Genomic DNA, 16,768 nt, shown 5'->3' with positions numbered 1-16,768 from the left:
ATGCAAGCAATTAGGAAAGAGATACCATCCTATGATCTGTTATAAGATCTATAGTACATAAGGGAAAATGCTAGTCCTATACTCGTTAGGATACCTATAAAATCCTGAAAGGTTTAGTCTGCATTTAAAGGCTTGTTGGCATATTTATGTTATTTAGCATGGGCAAAACAAAATTATACCTGTAAGTGGCATAGCTCGCAAGGCATACCCTTAGTACAGAAGCAATACAATTCTCTTATTAGTAAAGTTTATTTCATTTGGAGTTTAGCTGTACTAATGCAAACAAAGTCCTAAACCACTATTTGTTTAGAAGTGGCTACTACTGTCCGTGTCTTTGGTATTTGGATGTCTATTCTTCCTCTAGAAAAGGAAACTTTGCATTTGAAATGGCACAAATGCAGTCAGCTGCTGTCGGAAGACACTGATACCCTTACTCTCTTGGTTCCAACAGATGTTTTGATTTCTATGAACATCCTATAAACCATTCCCACTTAATGTTTAAGTTTCTAGAGAAAGTTACTATTGACAAACACTTAAAATAGCAGGTCAAGATAATTCCACTAACTAATCCTAAAAGAATTGAGGACATATTAATACGGGATGATTAAAGACAGATAAAACAGGAAAACAGCTGATATTGGCCAGCAAAGTGTTAAGGACATTTTTTTCTAAAACAAATCCAATTTCATTCTTTGAGGCCACAGTTTAATTGCCAGAAGTAACAGCAACAGCTAGAATGTACCTAGGTTTTTGTGGAGTATTTAAATTGTCTTGCACAAGGCTGTATAATTAAAAGAAACCACTGGACAATACTAATATATTTGTGTATCACATGAATTAACAACTGTCTCACTGCCAAACCTCAAAGAGCAGCTTTCAAAAAGAATTGCCACTGAATGAAACTGTTCATTGTAAAGTTTCTGCAAAGCTGACACTTGGCCTGACACTATTTGACATCTTTATATATGAACTGGAAGTATGTATGTAACAACCCCCACAGCATTTGCAGAAGACCATGTTTAGGAGAGAGGTATTTATATAGATCATTTGATCTAGCTGCACTTTATGTAATCAAAATTCATTTTAAGGTAGACAGATGCAGAACTTAGTACCTAGGCACAAGTAATGGAGGTTGTTCCCACTGAGTAAAAGACTGCACCCTTGAAAGCCGTAACTCTTAAAACAATTTTGGTGGATATTATGGACTTATGGCACAGTATGAGCACCCAGGGTGATGCTATGTAAAGAGAGCTAATGAAAGCTTTGAAAAGATACACACTGGAGTAGTGAACCACATAAGGAAAGGAGATTTTATTTCTGCATGTGGCACTGGTGGACTGCCACTAGAAATCTATGTATAGCCCCAGTGTTCACCTTTTCAAAAAGACATTCAAATTCTGAAAGAGACATGAAAAAGAGACAAAAACAGTTAGAGAAAATGTCTTATGTGACTAAAAAACACAATCTGTTTATTTTATCAGAAAGCAAACTGAGAAGTAACTCGATTACACTGTACAAGTACTTTGACAGAGAGAAAATGCCAGCGCCATGGGGCTCCTTAAGCCAGTCGGAAAGTTACAAGAACTAGAAGGTGAAGCCAGGCACAATGAAATAGTAAATGAAGCACCATGGTTTTTTAAGTGTAAGTGACAATATCTTACAGTAAGTGCTACAAAAATTGAAGAAATCTTCAATTCTTTGACATCTTCAGGTAAGTTCTGGAAACCCTTAAAAAGTTATGTTTTATCCAAACACGAGTAATTGGGCTCTGCATGCAGGTAGGAAACACAAAGGCCTTGAGTAAAACATAACAATCTTATAATGCAGGAGACCAGGATCAATGCCAAATAATCCTTTCTGACTTTACACCATAGGAACATAATTAACCAGAATCTTGGATCCCAGTTGTCGCTTGAACAGACGCATAAGTGAGTATTGGAGAAGTCTGGACTCACTTTAAACACTTTGTATGCACTGCAACAAAACTGGAAAAGAATGGCCAGAAAGGACAAAATCTTGTCTGCATCTTTGCAATGAGATTTTTTTTTTAATGTAAAAGCTCATAATACTATTCAGACTTTATGGCACATGTACAGTATGGATTGAGTTGTGCTTAGAAAAAATGATACATTAATAGTACAGATAAAACACTTATGTATCATTAAATTAAATCATAACACATTCATTAAGATAAATAGCAAGTCTTCATTTTGAGGTCACTGAAATAAAGACTGGTTGTTCTTGGACTGGATTGACCATCAAGAATCTAAGAAATATATTACATAAGATACTATAAAAACAAGACTAAATTCCCATACACCAAAGGAATCAAACCGAAAATGGACAAGCCTGCAAACAACATGAAGCAAACTTGACAAAAAACAGATATTTCACTGTGTACAAACAATAGCTCTTGACTGATAAACGGAAAGAAGTTTTAAGGTTGTTTGTATTGTCATGAGATCATGTCTTGCAGGATCACAGGTCTCCATCAAATGATTGGGGATTTTCTGATGGCATGTGAAGGGACTGTAATAAAGATTTGTGAGATGTTATTTACTAATAGCTAATAGAGTAACTAGATCTCTATTTTCTAGTCTTGATGAAAACAGTGTAATCTTCTACGTCCCTAAGAAAGCTTCTCTCTGTGTTGGCAAGGAAATGATAGAAGAGTGTAATTAAGCAATGATGACCCTTAAGTGAAATGTGGATTCTTTACAATATACAATGTCCTTCCCACCAGCCACATGTGTTTGTCAGATGTTTATAGAATCTTCATTAACTAAGAGCTTTGCTAGATAACAGAAGCTGAAGCATGGCATCAATGACTCTGATAAGGGCAAGTGTACAACCAATCTGCTTGACAACTGACAAGAGGCTGGGGTTTGAAGCAGACTGCAAAAAGAACACAAGAAAGTGATTTGCAAAGGGCATTCCAGTTGTTTGCCTTCCATCTCCTTTCCTCTGTCTGTAATGAAACAAGATTTTTAAACAGCTAAAATAGCACTGTTCTCTTGTCTCTCCATCAGAAAGTAATATAGAAGAAATGCATTGTTTTGGAGTATTAGCTGCACTGTCTGTTTTCAACATCATTGCCTGTTTGACAAGAGGCAAGCCTTTGGAAGATTGGGACAAGTTATCAGCTATAGGAAAGTCTGATGCACACTTTCATGGTCCTGGGGAAGTGGACGATGAGACTCATTTTGACTTTAAATCTTTCCTGGAAAATATGAAGACGGATTTACTAAAGAGTTTGAATTTGTCAAGAGTCCCCTCACAAGTGAAGACCAAAGAAGAACCACCACAGTTCATGATTGATTTATACAACAGATATGCTGCAGACAAGTCCTCCATCCCTGCATCCAATATTGTAAGGAGCTTCAGTACTGAAGGTAGGAGAAGTCTAAATATGTGGACTAGAATTTTTGAAGAAGTATATGGACAGTAGGTACTCAGATTCTTTTGAAATTCAGAGGGAATTGAGTGCCTAACTTCCACAGATTCTTTAGAAACAAAACATTAAAATTTTGGATCGTAGTTTTGCTCTGTAGTTTCTTTCAATCTTTAAAAAAATACAATTACCTTTAGTTTTCTTCTTTGATATTTTTACTGTACAGTATTCTCTTCTCAAACACATCAACTGAGATGATGCACTGAATAACAGGGTTTACATCAATCATGTTTCTCAAAGCTAGAGATTTGGGACTGAGTTTTAATGTTAGAATGCAAACTTGTAATCATCTATAACTGAGACATCCATGCTACAGAGCTCTTCTTTCAGGTGGGCTCTTCCTCATACTTAAAAACCTGCGCAGCCAACTGAGAAATGTGTCTCTGGAGACAAGCAAGGAACAGCAGTGCTCCCTCAAAATTCCGGTTTAGATGGAAAGATTTATATGGAAATGGGTAGTCAAGCTTGTCTCAACTAAAAAAATTCAAGATCCCTGTCTGTGTAACACTACATAGACTTTTAAAAGCTCCATCAAAAGAAACAGTAAAAAAGTTAGAAGTAAATGCAATCCTTGTGATAAAAAAGAGAAAGGGAGAATCAAAGCTTCTGTTTATGTGAAAAATAGACATACACAGGTAACAGCACTACAGAGAACTCCACATTCCCAAATTAGTGCCCCTAGTCCTGAAATGGAAAAAAACCTTAATAGTATGAGCTAGATTATAGTTTCCGTATCTCACTCTCCTCTTTGACTGCTTTAGTGGGTAAACACTGTGAAGAAGTGTCAACATTAGCCAAGTAAAATTGCCCTAAAACCCAATCATGATTGAGTAATTATCTTACATTGACCATCAAATAGACATCAGTCAGTAATGACTTTTAAACACTACCAATCTGATCTTCCAGCCAAATATCTGCCCCTCCCAAGGCAGAGTTGCTGCTACTGCACATACCTTTGCAGAAAAAAAAAAACCACCAAACAAAACCCACGCAAGCTCAGTGAGTCCAGCCTGGAACGGACTGGGACCTGGGCATGAAAGGCTATTTATCACCAAGTCCCAATTTAGACAGACCCTGAAGCTTCAGTTCAAGATTTTCAAAAACTTTTCTATTTCCGCAAACTCCCAGTAATACAAGCTGCTTTCAAAGTTATTTGAAGACAACAAAAGCCTCAGCACAGCTAGTTCTTAGAGACACTTAAATATGTAGTATACTTCTCTGTATTAGGAGGGCAGTTCATCCCATTGCATGATGATAAGAGTAGCAAAATCATAGGTTTTTTTAGGAATTCTTTGTGTAAAAATCTCTTTAGGAAATTGCTAAGTCTGAACACTCCCCAGATGCCTTATTTATGTACTTAGTAGCGACCAGCATCATCCACAGCTTGTTCTAGGCAGACTCTTCACGCTCCCCTCCACACACTCACCTGACCATGCAATCTTGGTGAAATACTACCAACACCAAGGACCTCCATTTCCATTTTTCACTCCCTGCCCTTGAAACTTGGCCAGAAGATGGTATTATTTATTTTTTTTTAATGCTGGGTAACCATGCTCTTATTTTACCCCCAAAATACATCCTGAGTCTTTTAAAAACAAGTTACTTGGACAGTCAGAAGCACTGTAACCACGTGTTTTAATTTCCTATTGCAGATGTTGTTTCTTTAGCTTCACCAGAAGAAAATCCATTTCAGAAACACATCTTGCTCTTCAACATCTCTATTCCACGATATGAGGAAATCACCAGAGCTGAACTGAGAATTTATATCTCCTGTCACAGGGAAGTTGGGTCTCTCTCTAGGCTGGAAGGCAACATGGTCATTTATGATGTTTTAGATGGTGACCACTGGGAAAACCCAGAAAGTACCAAATCTTTCCTTGTCTCCCACAATATCCAGGAGTGTGGCTGGGAGATGTTTGAAGTGTCCAGCGCTGTGAAAAGATGGGTCAGGGCAGACAAACTGAAGACTAAAAACAAGCTAGAGGTTGTTATAGAGAGTAAGGCTCTGGGTGGTTTCACTTGTGGGAAGCTGGATATCAGTGTTACCCCTGACACTAAAAATCTGCCCCTGTTAATAGTGTTCTCCAATGACCGCAGCAATGGGACAAAAGAGACCAAAGTGGAGCTCCGGGAGATGATTGTTCATGAACAAGAAAGTGTGCTGAAGAAATTAGGAAAGAACAACACTTCATCTGAAGAGGACGAACAGGGAGAGGAAAAGGCCATCACTGGGCCCCACCAGCATTCCTCCAGAAGCAAGAGAAGCATCGGAGCCAACCACTGCCGGAGAACTTCCCTCCATGTGAACTTTGAAGAGATTGGCTGGGATTCCTGGATCATTGCACCAAAAGATTATGAGGCTTTTGAGTGTAAAGGGGGTTGCTTCTTCCCTCTGACAGATAATGTTACCCCAACAAAACATGCTATTGTCCAAACTCTGGTGCATCTCCAAAACCCAAAGAAAGCTTCCAAGGCCTGTTGTGTTCCAACCAAATTGGATTCAATCTCCATTCTTTATAAGGATGATGCTGGTGTGCCCACTTTGATATATAACTACGAAGGGATGAAAGTGGCAGAATGTGGCTGCAGGTAGTATACAAGGCAGAATCTCTAAGAATAAGAATACCCCCTTTTTCTGCTCTGTGTAAATCTGTACATTAGTGATGCAAATGAAAATCCCTGCAAACAAGGTTTGGAGCAGGGTATGGGGCTGGTTGTTGTTGTTGCTGCTTGTTCTAAAGGAAAACTGGCATTTAAAGAATGGCAATCATTGTAAATAGCCTGCGTTATATATCATGGCAAAGTGAATACTGGATTAAAATATTGCGAGATTGAATGAACTATGCATTATTCGGCGACAGTGATACAATTTGAATACCTTATTTCAACTTTTCTGTTTAATTGATTCTGTTTAGGTCACAAACTTAAGGATTTTCAATGGGGATTTAGGATGTCCTATAAATGTTTAATAGGTATTGAAATCTAATTCTCTCAGCCAACTCTGACATTTTCAACTTCTGTAAAACTCAGTAGATGGAATTTGGTCTGCATAGTAAAGTCTAAATCCTGCAAGCCTTTTCTCATACCAGTAATCTCAAGGCTTTTACAAGCAAATTATTTACTCCTGTAAGTGAAGATTTGCAGTATTCGAAACAGAAGAGACTCTCAGTCTTATTTCATTCCCAAGTTTCCTTCTGTGGGTAGCAGGTGCCTTGGTTTCAGCTTTCTTATCCTCAACGTCCCTATTTTTACCCCTTTATGGAACATACTTGAATGATAAGAAGTGCAGCCTTCCGCTTCTAAGACACTGTTTCCTAGGAGGAACAGCAGCCCTTATCTCCGCACAAAGATAAGGAGCCACTTTGACCTACTGCATATTCTTAGTATTTCTTTGCAAGAACATGCAGTCAAATGACGTTCAGCCTTAGAAGCTGTATCCTAAGAGCAGTGGAGGTCGGCAGAGCTCAGCACTTGTGGAAAGCCCAGGCTACTTATTTAGAGGCCTAAATATGTTCTTTGGAGTCTGACATTAGGCTCCGTTTTTTTTTAAATTTCTTCTTAGGAGAAACTCTATTTTACATACAAAATTCTTTCACCCCTTAGAAGTCTGGGAAAAGCTGAAAACTTCTATCTGTGTTCTATGCGACTTATAGTGCTGTATGGGAAATATACTATCATACAATAGTTCTCCTGACATCAGTTGTAGTTTCACTAAACAAAGACCCCATCTTTCCTGCAATTAAAGTAAACTTCCTTTGATTCTAATCAAGGTTTTGCCTGTACAAGAACAGACAAAGTGTCTTCTCTTGGTTTCAGGTGATAGGCGTAAGTGCTGTACAATGCCACCATAGTCCACCTCACTTCTCCTCCACCACCACCTTCCAGACACACACACAAAAAAAAGAAAAAATCTATCAGAGAACACTTTTGATCCAAACCCACGGTAAACTACACATCTGTTCAAAATGTTGAAGAATATTGATGAGGCAAAAATCTAAACAGTAGCTTAATGTATGGAAGCAACAGGATTTAATTGGATACATATGTTTTAAATTAGGGCAGCCTGTGGGCAAGACGAATTCATTTGGCATGAACAGGTCAGCTTGAAATCTAATACACAGTTTATTTACTATTGTTAACTTTATACAGAGCAAATAGCAGGTGAGTGTGAGCAGGGTGGTTGTAATTCCATCAAGAACTGCTGGTTACATCACAAACCATGAGCACAAAGCACGATTCACCAGAATCCTTGGACTGATTTATAGCCTTTTCATTTAGAACTGGGCTGCAACTGGATCAGATCCGAGATCTGGGTCCATGAAAACTCCATCTATCCGTAGCTGCATGTCATTAACGTCTTAAGCTTCCCATGGCAGTCCTCTCATTTTACCACTCCCCACTGGCTTCTGTCATCTTACAGTCATCATTATGTCTTTCTCCTTTCAGAACCCTCTGTATTCTCCCCGTTTTGTTCATGTCTCCTAAGCTCATGACATTTTGCACAACTTCTCTTAATCAAGTAAAAGAAACCACCAAACAAGCACTTGGTGTGATCACATTAGAAAAGTTATTCATCCATGTATCAAGGTAATTGTAGCTGTGTGCCCTTAAGTTATCTAAACACAAGGTCCTAGTTATATTTTGACTTCACTGAATATAGGACTTTGTCCATAATTAAATGAAAAAATGGGGAAGGGGAAAGACCAGACCCCACATGCTCACAGACAGAAATTCTCAAGAATCAATTTTTCTTTTTTTTTTTCACATTCTGAAGTCAAACTTTGATCTTTGTTTCCCAAGCTTACTTGGAGGGAAGGAAAAAAAAAAAAAAAAGACCCAAAGCCATTTTTGGCTCAAAAACTCTGATCCTAACTATGCTATCAGAATTCCACAGAAGCTCTACAGATCACATCCCAAAACTGTACTACAAGTCGCTTTTGTATTTAAACCAAAAAAAGCTGCTCTTCCAGCCAGGTTTAACAATCACATTCCCATAGGCTTAATATTTTGGTTGGTACGGAAGTAAAACAAAACATGAATCTTTCCTGATGATCAGGGTCAAGAAGAAAAGAGAACCCAGTAGCGACTACAGATGCTACCTACTGCATGGCTGACGTGTGTGTCAAATTGATGTCGGGTTTTACATTGTAAATTTAGCAACTTGATTTATGTAGTTTTGAACATCTGATTTTAAACAGTTTCTTGAGTTCCCTCACGTTTCAACTGCTTTGGGATGCAACGAATGAGCCAAGTGGCCAAGATGTGCTAGAGAGTATACAGGTTGCAAAGAGCAGGCAAAGCTCCTTGCCCCCTGCTTCAAGCTGCTGCTACTAAGGAGCAGGCTGGGGCTTGTGCACTGTTCTGCAGATGTACAGTTGAAATTAAAACTTTTTTGTTTAACACAAACACGTGGTTGGAGTATGCCCTTGTACTCAGGCCCATTAGCTGTCTGTGTAACAGCCCTGTAGCATCGGAATCACCAGCTGACTCCACAGCCAATTTTAAGGCTACCCTATAGCACTTCAGTCTTAATAGATAAACTTGGTAAGCTGGTGGAAGCTGGTCAGGAGATATAGCTGTTGCTATTTTTATATAGCTTCGCACCTTGTCTGTGTACACAGCAGCTACAATATCCTCTGATCTCATCCACTCCTCTGTGCCATGTCCCAACACAGAAGAAGAGCAGACACAACTTACCACTTAACAACACACCACCAGCCATCACTAAAAGTCTAAAAGATCTCCATCTTCACTATTCTTTTCTACAAGTGAAGAGGCAATGGCCTCATGGGAATCTGGAGGTGTTCAGCTGGTATCTGCTCAGACACCTTTATACTGGAAAGATCCTGACAATATAGAAATGTTAAGCTAGAATTGCCAATTCCTGATATTCAGAATAATAGGTTTTAGACTGCCTCTAAGGAGGCTTATCATTTCAGACACCATTAATTGCTCTAACACAATTAATGCTCCTCCCAGACCACAACTGATTGTTCTCTCCAGTCTCCTCAGAGCCTGGCCATTACCATGTAGGTAATGCACGTAGGTGCATAGCCGTGCACCGTGTAGGTCCACATAGGCACACACTGTGAGCTCCAGGAGGTATCAGTACCTTGCTGTAGCTCCTCATAGACAGCACTGAATCGAAGTTTGTTACCGTGAAGAGCTGAAGGGTACAGATGGGAACACAGAACAAGCTGGCAAAGCCAACATGTAGTAAATAAACAATGTCTGTGAGGCAAGTCGGCATCCTCAAGCAGCGTAACAACAGCTCCACATGCCCTCTGGCTGCTCTGAACAGCTAACAGGACACTGCATCTGACTACTAACCACCTCCCTTCTCCCCGTGTTAACTCCCCAACATACCATTTGTTGTGTGTTTAGCAGAGACAAAAACAGGGCAGGTCCCTCTGAAGTCTCTAGAGAGCGAGGAGCTCAAAGAGCTCTGCCCCTCCGTCTGCAGGGCGGGAGGCTCTAACCGCAGGTGCCTGAGGTGCAGATCTCCTCAGTGCCGCCCCGGGGCTGACCGAGGCCTACAAACCACCTTTGGCCTCTCTTCAGCCTTCAGTGCTTTCTCTAAACCCTGCCTCCATGCTGCCTCGGTGCCATCGTCGGGCTGTGACAGGCGTCCAGGCTGCACCCGCCGCACCATCTCTGGGCTGTGAGGGGCCTCCATGCTGCCTCGGCGCCATCTTCAGGCTGCGTGGTGCTTCTGCGCCAGCTCTGTTCGTTACTCCCTAGCCTTCCTCACCCATTTTCTTACTCTCCCTCACATGGTACCTTAAAATCTCTCAGCTTAAAGGTGCCTCCTGCCGTCTCCCTCTGGGCTGCCCACAGCCTGTTTTGCTCTCTCGGTGCCTTCGAGCTGCCCCACTGCCATGTCTGCAATAGATGCTGCCTCCAGGCTGCCTCAGGAACATGTCATCCCTCCGAGCTGCCTCAGAGCTGCTCCTGTTTCTTTTTTGTCCTCTCCCTTAAAGCTTCTGCTGGACCATCAGTCATAATTTGGCTAAAAGCCTCACAGGAGAATGGCTTCAGTGTAGCCCTGGAAAATGGGGACCCTGAGTCAGTCCCCTCACCGAGGCACGTGGTTTGGCTGGAGCCTGGCAGACCCACTGTTAGCCCTCACAAAAGCCTTGACACTGGCCCAGCACACCAAAAGAGCTGAACGAGCAACGTCCCGGCAGCCTGGGCCTTGGTACTGGGCCTACAACCAAAACTCCTGATCCAGCAACGTGGGAGAAACCTAGTTCTTTACAACAAACTCGATAGCTTAAGATGCCAACAGCTGGCCAGCCAGGACACGCTGGGCGCTTCCATCCTACGTCAGCATGGTGGACAACAGCGCCAGGACATGTTTGAGCCGTCATCAGAGGTGTCAGGCCCTCAGCAGCACAGTCGGTAGGAACTGGATCAGTTTGGTGGCAGCCATTCACGGTGCCTGGCCACTAAACAAAGGCTACCGTGGATGACTGGAGTTCTCACTCTTTCAAATAATAACCTCAGGATAGGAGGGGTCTTGATGCAGTATTTAATATTCACTATTTATTATTGGCTAACTCTGGTGCACTATGCTGAACAAACATGTAAATTTATCAGAAATGTCGGATCTAGAGGATACAGATAATATAATGGAAACACATAATATACCAATTCTGCAAGGACTGCATGCCATTTTCCCCTTTTTGTTGAAAAATTACTTGCCAAAATTCAAAACTATGTTCCTGAATTAGTTCAGGTTGGATAGCTGCAATGCATTTTCCTGAATCTTCTGCTTAACTAGAATATGGCAGTTCATCTGTTCAGCGGAGTTGGTCAATGTGAATTTATCACAGCTGTGCTCTGTGAGCTGTGATGACTCTCCACCCGCTGCTGGCTGAAATGAGAGAGGTTTCAAAACAGGAATATACATTTTCTATCCTCCCACAATCTTTCAATAAAAATATAGATTGTCTTCTCATTCTTTTTTTTCCTTTTCTCTTTCTTGGTTGCTGTAAAAAGAGAGAAGGGAAGGGAAGGGAAGGGAAGGGAAGGGAAGGGAAGGGAAGGGAAGGGAAGGGAAGGGAAGGGAAGGGAAGGAAAAAGGAATATTAACAGAAGAAAATAAAAATCCAACACATTTTGGATTTAATTTTTTCTTATTACAAATGTAATCGTTAAAGAACTCACTTGAAGTGCTATTTCCATTTTCATAAAATGGAAAGCTTTCAATATTAAAAAAAAAGGTGAAAGAAAACTTCCAACAGCTTTAATTTAAATCTATACAGGCTTGTACAGCATAAGAACTGAAAAACTTAGGGACAAAGACTTAACATTACTTCTTTTGGCATGGGAATTACAAAGGAATCTAAGGGTGATATTATTCATTATTTGTATTACTAAGGGGCCTAGAAAGCCTACTCAGGGACAAGGCTTCCTTTGTACCAAACAGTACAAGAACAGAACAGAAAAGACAGTCTTAGACCATACCTATGCAATCCAGTCATGCCTGTCGCAGACAGCCATGAAGTAGCACTGACCCAGACTTGTACATCTATAAAAGGCAGTGAAGGTTTGTCTAGAAATACTTACCAAAATCCTGGAAGCATTAAATATTTCATTAGCATAGTCCTGTGCTTGAGCTAATAAACCCTGCCTCTCAGTATTTAGGAGCCCAATATCACCTTTACATTAATTCTAATTCATACATATAATTTAAAATATGGCTGTATTAGAAGGCCCTACTAAAACCAAAAGTAGTTTATTTCCACATTTCACCTTTATCTTGTTGGCATTTCTGCCAGTGAAAAAACTGCTCGTGCTGCCACCTTCAGATGCGCCTCCTGCCACTGCAGTTCATCAGTGACCAAATGGTCTATCTGGGCCTGATGAGGGAATGGCGAGATCAGCCGCAGATGAGAACCAGGGAGTATTGGAGCGACATATATAAAGCAAAAAGCATATAGCAAAACATTTAATCTTGCTCTTGTGGAAGCTTTTTAGCATGTGATCCGAGTGATGCAGATCGTGCATGCAGACTAGTTTTGGGACAGATAAAAGAAAATACCTCTTCTCAGAGTATGTGGGAATTTCATACCCACAGGAAGTCAGAAAATGAAATACTTGTGGACAGAATTTAAAGGATCATAAAGTTTTATGAGTTATAAAAGCTAGAGCTAGGCCTGAACTATTGAGTTCAGTTCAAAACTAAAATCAAAATAGGAATTTGGCTTGGGTTATATTAGAAATTAGAATTGATGGTAGAGTTACATTTTGGATCTAGGTACTCAGAGTTCAATGAACAGACTTGCATTAAATAACATGTTTGATAAAAATTTAAGCTATGTGTATCAAGAAATGAGTAAGTAAATAGTCATTCTCCAGAGCCTGAAGAATCCATACCACACAAGGAAGGATTCTTACCTTCTAACACCATCTATAAAGAATTACCAACGTAGCAGTGAGCAAGACATGTCATATTGAATTCAGGGCAAGAGAAATAGATCACTGAACAGATCCAGTGTGGAAAAATACTTTTTTCCACCATCCTAGCTTTTAAAGTCATGCATATTGGGAAAAGCATTTATTTTACCTTTACATTGTGAAGTTAGTTTTGTTTCTGTGTGCTAGTGATAAAGCGCATGAGGAAGAATATGTATCTGAACTTGAAGAATAAATTGAGCTGCGGAGTGTTGCCACATCTTGGCTTTTACTGGGTAAAAATAATCAAAATCCTGTATATATTTCTCAAAACCCTAGCTTCATAAAAACCTCAGCTACAGTTTCCAGCCCTTCTGATATGAAAATCTTTAGAACATGATACAATGCACAATAAATGTTAGAAAAACAGAGAAAAATTTTTTTTTTCTTCTTATGATTTTACAACAATCACAGGCAGGAAAGGGCCATTTCATTATTTTTAACCTCTAAATAAGGTCTCATTGGAGAAGAATATTGTGAATCTGTGGAAATACTTCCTTAAACACTAGGAAAAAATGATGCATATCATAGTTTAGCAGTGGATATATAGAACTCATTTAGATATGGAAGGTAATTATCTGGCACATACGCTGATTAAAAATGCTCAGTTACTGTCTGTTACTGTCTCCTTTCTGAGTATGATCTTCATGGCAATTCATCTATGTCTGTTACATTCAGAGTAAGATGAGGTGACTGTTAACACCTCGTATATAACATCTGTAACACCCTATAACACCCTTTGCACAGCAAATTGAAACTGAGGTACTTTGAGTAATGCTTTGTCATCTCAAGTTATATCAATTTATATTGTAAAAGCAGAAAGTGGCAGAGAAGAATAGAGTGAAAAAGAAGGCCCTTCTAAAAAAAAAGTTGGTTTTTAAGACTTGCTGTGATTTAAAGAGCAGAATGAAATTACTTTCAAGAAATTCCAGAAAATATTAATTTCTCTAATTTTTATGGTAAATAATTTAACCTTATTTCCACCATTATCCCGTACTTGGTAAATAGTTTCATATAAATATAAGTGTCTGTTATGTACTATGTACGAAGGATTAAAAAAGAAGGTACTATGTGTACTCCATAAACATGCAATGTCATTCTTTTTTCTGGGATAGAAAGCTGCATGCTTAAAGCTACTGTACAGACAGACAGAAATAGAGATCCATCCTGACATATTCTTAGGGACATGGATTATTGCACTTTTTTTCCCAATTCCTGTCACAATGGATCCATTTTGTAACCCTGCTCCTTGGCTCCTGGGCATGCCTTTCTCCAGCACCCAGCAGGAGTAAAAGGAAGAAAGAAATAAGAAACAAAAAAGGGGACCCATCGAACAACCCAACCCCCTAGCCCAGCAGGCGAAATATCCAACCCTTCCACGTTTACACATTTTTACTTCATTATTTTAGATCAAACGTGTTTTCTTTATCGTTATGCTTTGTTTCCATCATAACAAAGTTAGTTAGTCTATATCTTCCCTTTCAAGTTAATTAAAAGATGTTGGAACACAAAAAAATTGCAAGTAACATTAAAATGTTAAGCACTCCAAAGTGGGAAATGTCAAAATTAAGTTTATCTATGCATCATTCCCTTCTTGGTCGTATGCATTAATTACCCAATCACAGCTCATAATGTTTTTATTTCACATCTCCCCTGCCTCAGTGCACAGAGCCTAGTGCTTAAGAATTTAGTGTACTGAAGTACAGTATCTTGTCTATTGAACTGTTTGTCTTAACGTAAGTGTGTGCAATTATTCCTGTGGTAATAGGAAGAGACACTATCACAGGTTGGAAGTAAAGGTAGGGTACGTTTTAGATATTAATGCAGCAAAAGAGATCCCTTACCCCAAAAACTTTCCAAGCTAGACAGACAGAAGAGCCGTGGGTTAGAAAAGCAATAGAAATCGATTTGCCCAGGATCCTGTCCACTGTATTAGCCACACGAGGAATTAATGCAGCTCTGACAATAAGTCCTGTAGCTCAAAAGTCAATTTCTGGACAAAGTGTGGTTATGCTGGAGAGTTTTTGTTCCAGCTACCTTTGCCCTAGAGTGCTGGATTATTCTTTGCAGGAAGAAAGCAAGAAGAGCAATTCAAACTGGTGATAATGCCCTGGAGTAAGGTCTGTGATGGATGTCACATATTGTCACAATATAAAACAGCCCCCCAAAATTAAGAAGATACAACAGATCCAAATCTCACTGCTTCTTTACCAATAAGGCACACTTGGAGCTTAATTATTTATTTATACAGTATAAACCACAATTTCAACTATATCCTAGGCCTCTCCTTTGGCAAGGGAAGTGGTAACATTTTTTAAACTAGGGTTTTTTACAGATGGTAGCACAGCCTGGTTGCCAGAGATACCTGTGATTATATCATCAAGATTTACAGCTTTTGCCATAGAGCAGTCCTTTCTCTAATGGACTCTGAGAACAAATTAATTGTTCCCTTTGATGGATTTACATTTGTACATCTACATACACACAGATACAAATCAACCATGGGATGAAGTAGTACCTGCATATATAGATGAGGCTATTCCTATATGGACATGTTAAAGGAAGGAACTTCAGAAAACTCCTTTATTGCTACAACTGAATGACCCAGAAAGAGGACTGCACTAAACTTTTCTCGTGTGAGTGGCAGGCTTCACTCACGACACTCACACATGACACTGAGCCAGGGTAGACCATCTTTAGACTCTTCCCTCCACATGTATTCATATGTAGCAACAAGTGACATTTTGAAAGCAATACCAAAACATGCTCTTCCCAGATTCCCTAGTCTATTCTTGCAGCTACCTCCAGCAAGCAGAAATGCTGGGGTAGCAACTAATTTCAGACTTAAAGCCAAGAATCTGTTCTTGTATGTCTTTGGCATGTCATACTGGAGCTCTGAATGTTGACGACTCACATGGGTACAGCCTGCAGCTTCATCCTGCATATTCTGATCCTCTTTCAAACTCTTAATACAATAGGGTCTTGAATACATTGTGAGCAGAAGAAAACAACCCCCCACGTTCTATTTTGGTATATTGAGCCTAAAGTCTATTGGCTGGGAGCTGTCATCAGACATGACCATATGTTACTCAATGGTATTACAAGTAAATCCTAATTGAGTGCAAATTATGAAGATTAAAGTCACCTCAGATTTAGCTGTATTATGTTGAGGCAAATGTATTTCAAAGTCCTGTTTAAAATGCTGGCAATTCTCAGCACAGAAATTAACAGGCTGTCATTACCTTGGATTTTATGAGCTGTTCTAAATGTCTGGAGTTCCTTGTTTGGAGCCCTTAGTCATAGAATGTAAGAACAGTCCTTCGCAGCTCAGATTGAAAAACACCAAAGACAATGTATTGACAACAACTTTTGAAAAAATATTAAATATTGATACAACTAAGTCACTGAAGAATCTCCTGTTATAAGCTTTTCATAAATAATGGTAAAAGACTGGATGACTGCTGCTCTAATTGTGGTTAAAATCAAAGTTTTGCGTTTAAGCAATCCACTGTCAGGATAAGCCAGGACCAGTTTATAAGAGTTAATGCATTACCTTTCGGAAACAATTAACTGCCAGAAAGATCTTCCTTGATGATTGAAGTTTATTACTGTTTCATAAGAGGGCTGTGAAGTAGTAAGAAGCTGAACTTCATCTATTGGTGCACTTCGGATGATGCACTCCATTTTAATGAGATTAAAGGTTTAATGCAGATAAAAGATTTTTATCTGTTCAGTGCACCTGGATTCAACACAGGGATTTCAGTGTGATTCACAGAGAGTCGTCAGAGAGCTGTGTTCATCTTGATCAATAAGAGCTTCTGATTTCTTTCCTTCTTTTCTATTTCATATAGAGACAAA

The 16,768-nt window shown here is 39.5% G+C and overlaps 1 protein-coding gene across 1 annotated transcript; it reads left to right on the top strand.

The window, feature by feature from the left end:
* Window positions 1-3,046: 3,046 nt before the first annotated feature.
* GDF2 (growth differentiation factor 2) lies at window positions 3,047-6,204 on the top strand. Its single transcript, XM_075155445.1, has 2 exons — window positions 3,047-3,392; window positions 5,104-6,204. Exons 1-2 carry the CDS (start codon window positions 3,047-3,049, stop codon window positions 6,042-6,044), a joined length of 1,287 nt encoding a protein of 428 aa, XP_075011546.1. The 3' UTR covers window positions 6,045-6,204.
* The last annotated feature ends 10,564 nt before the right edge of the window (window positions 6,205-16,768 follow it).

This window comes from Calonectris borealis, chromosome 7 (genome assembly GCF_964195595.1).
Source record: "Calonectris borealis chromosome 7, bCalBor7.hap1.2, whole genome shotgun sequence".
NCBI lineage: Eukaryota > Metazoa > Chordata > Aves > Procellariiformes > Procellariidae > Calonectris > Calonectris borealis.
This window is presented reverse-complemented; position numbering and strand designations above follow the sequence as displayed.

Bases quoted from the DNA above. Each gene is read 5' to 3' on its own strand.
- GDF2 (XM_075155445.1), top strand. From the start codon at position 3,047: ATGCATTGTTTTGGAGTATTAGCTGCACTGTCTGTTTTCAACATCATT. The intron at 3,393-5,103 runs GTAGGAGAAGTC...TTCCTATTGCAG, and splicing joins AAGGAGCTTCAGTACTGAAG to ATGTTGTTTCTTTAGCTTCA.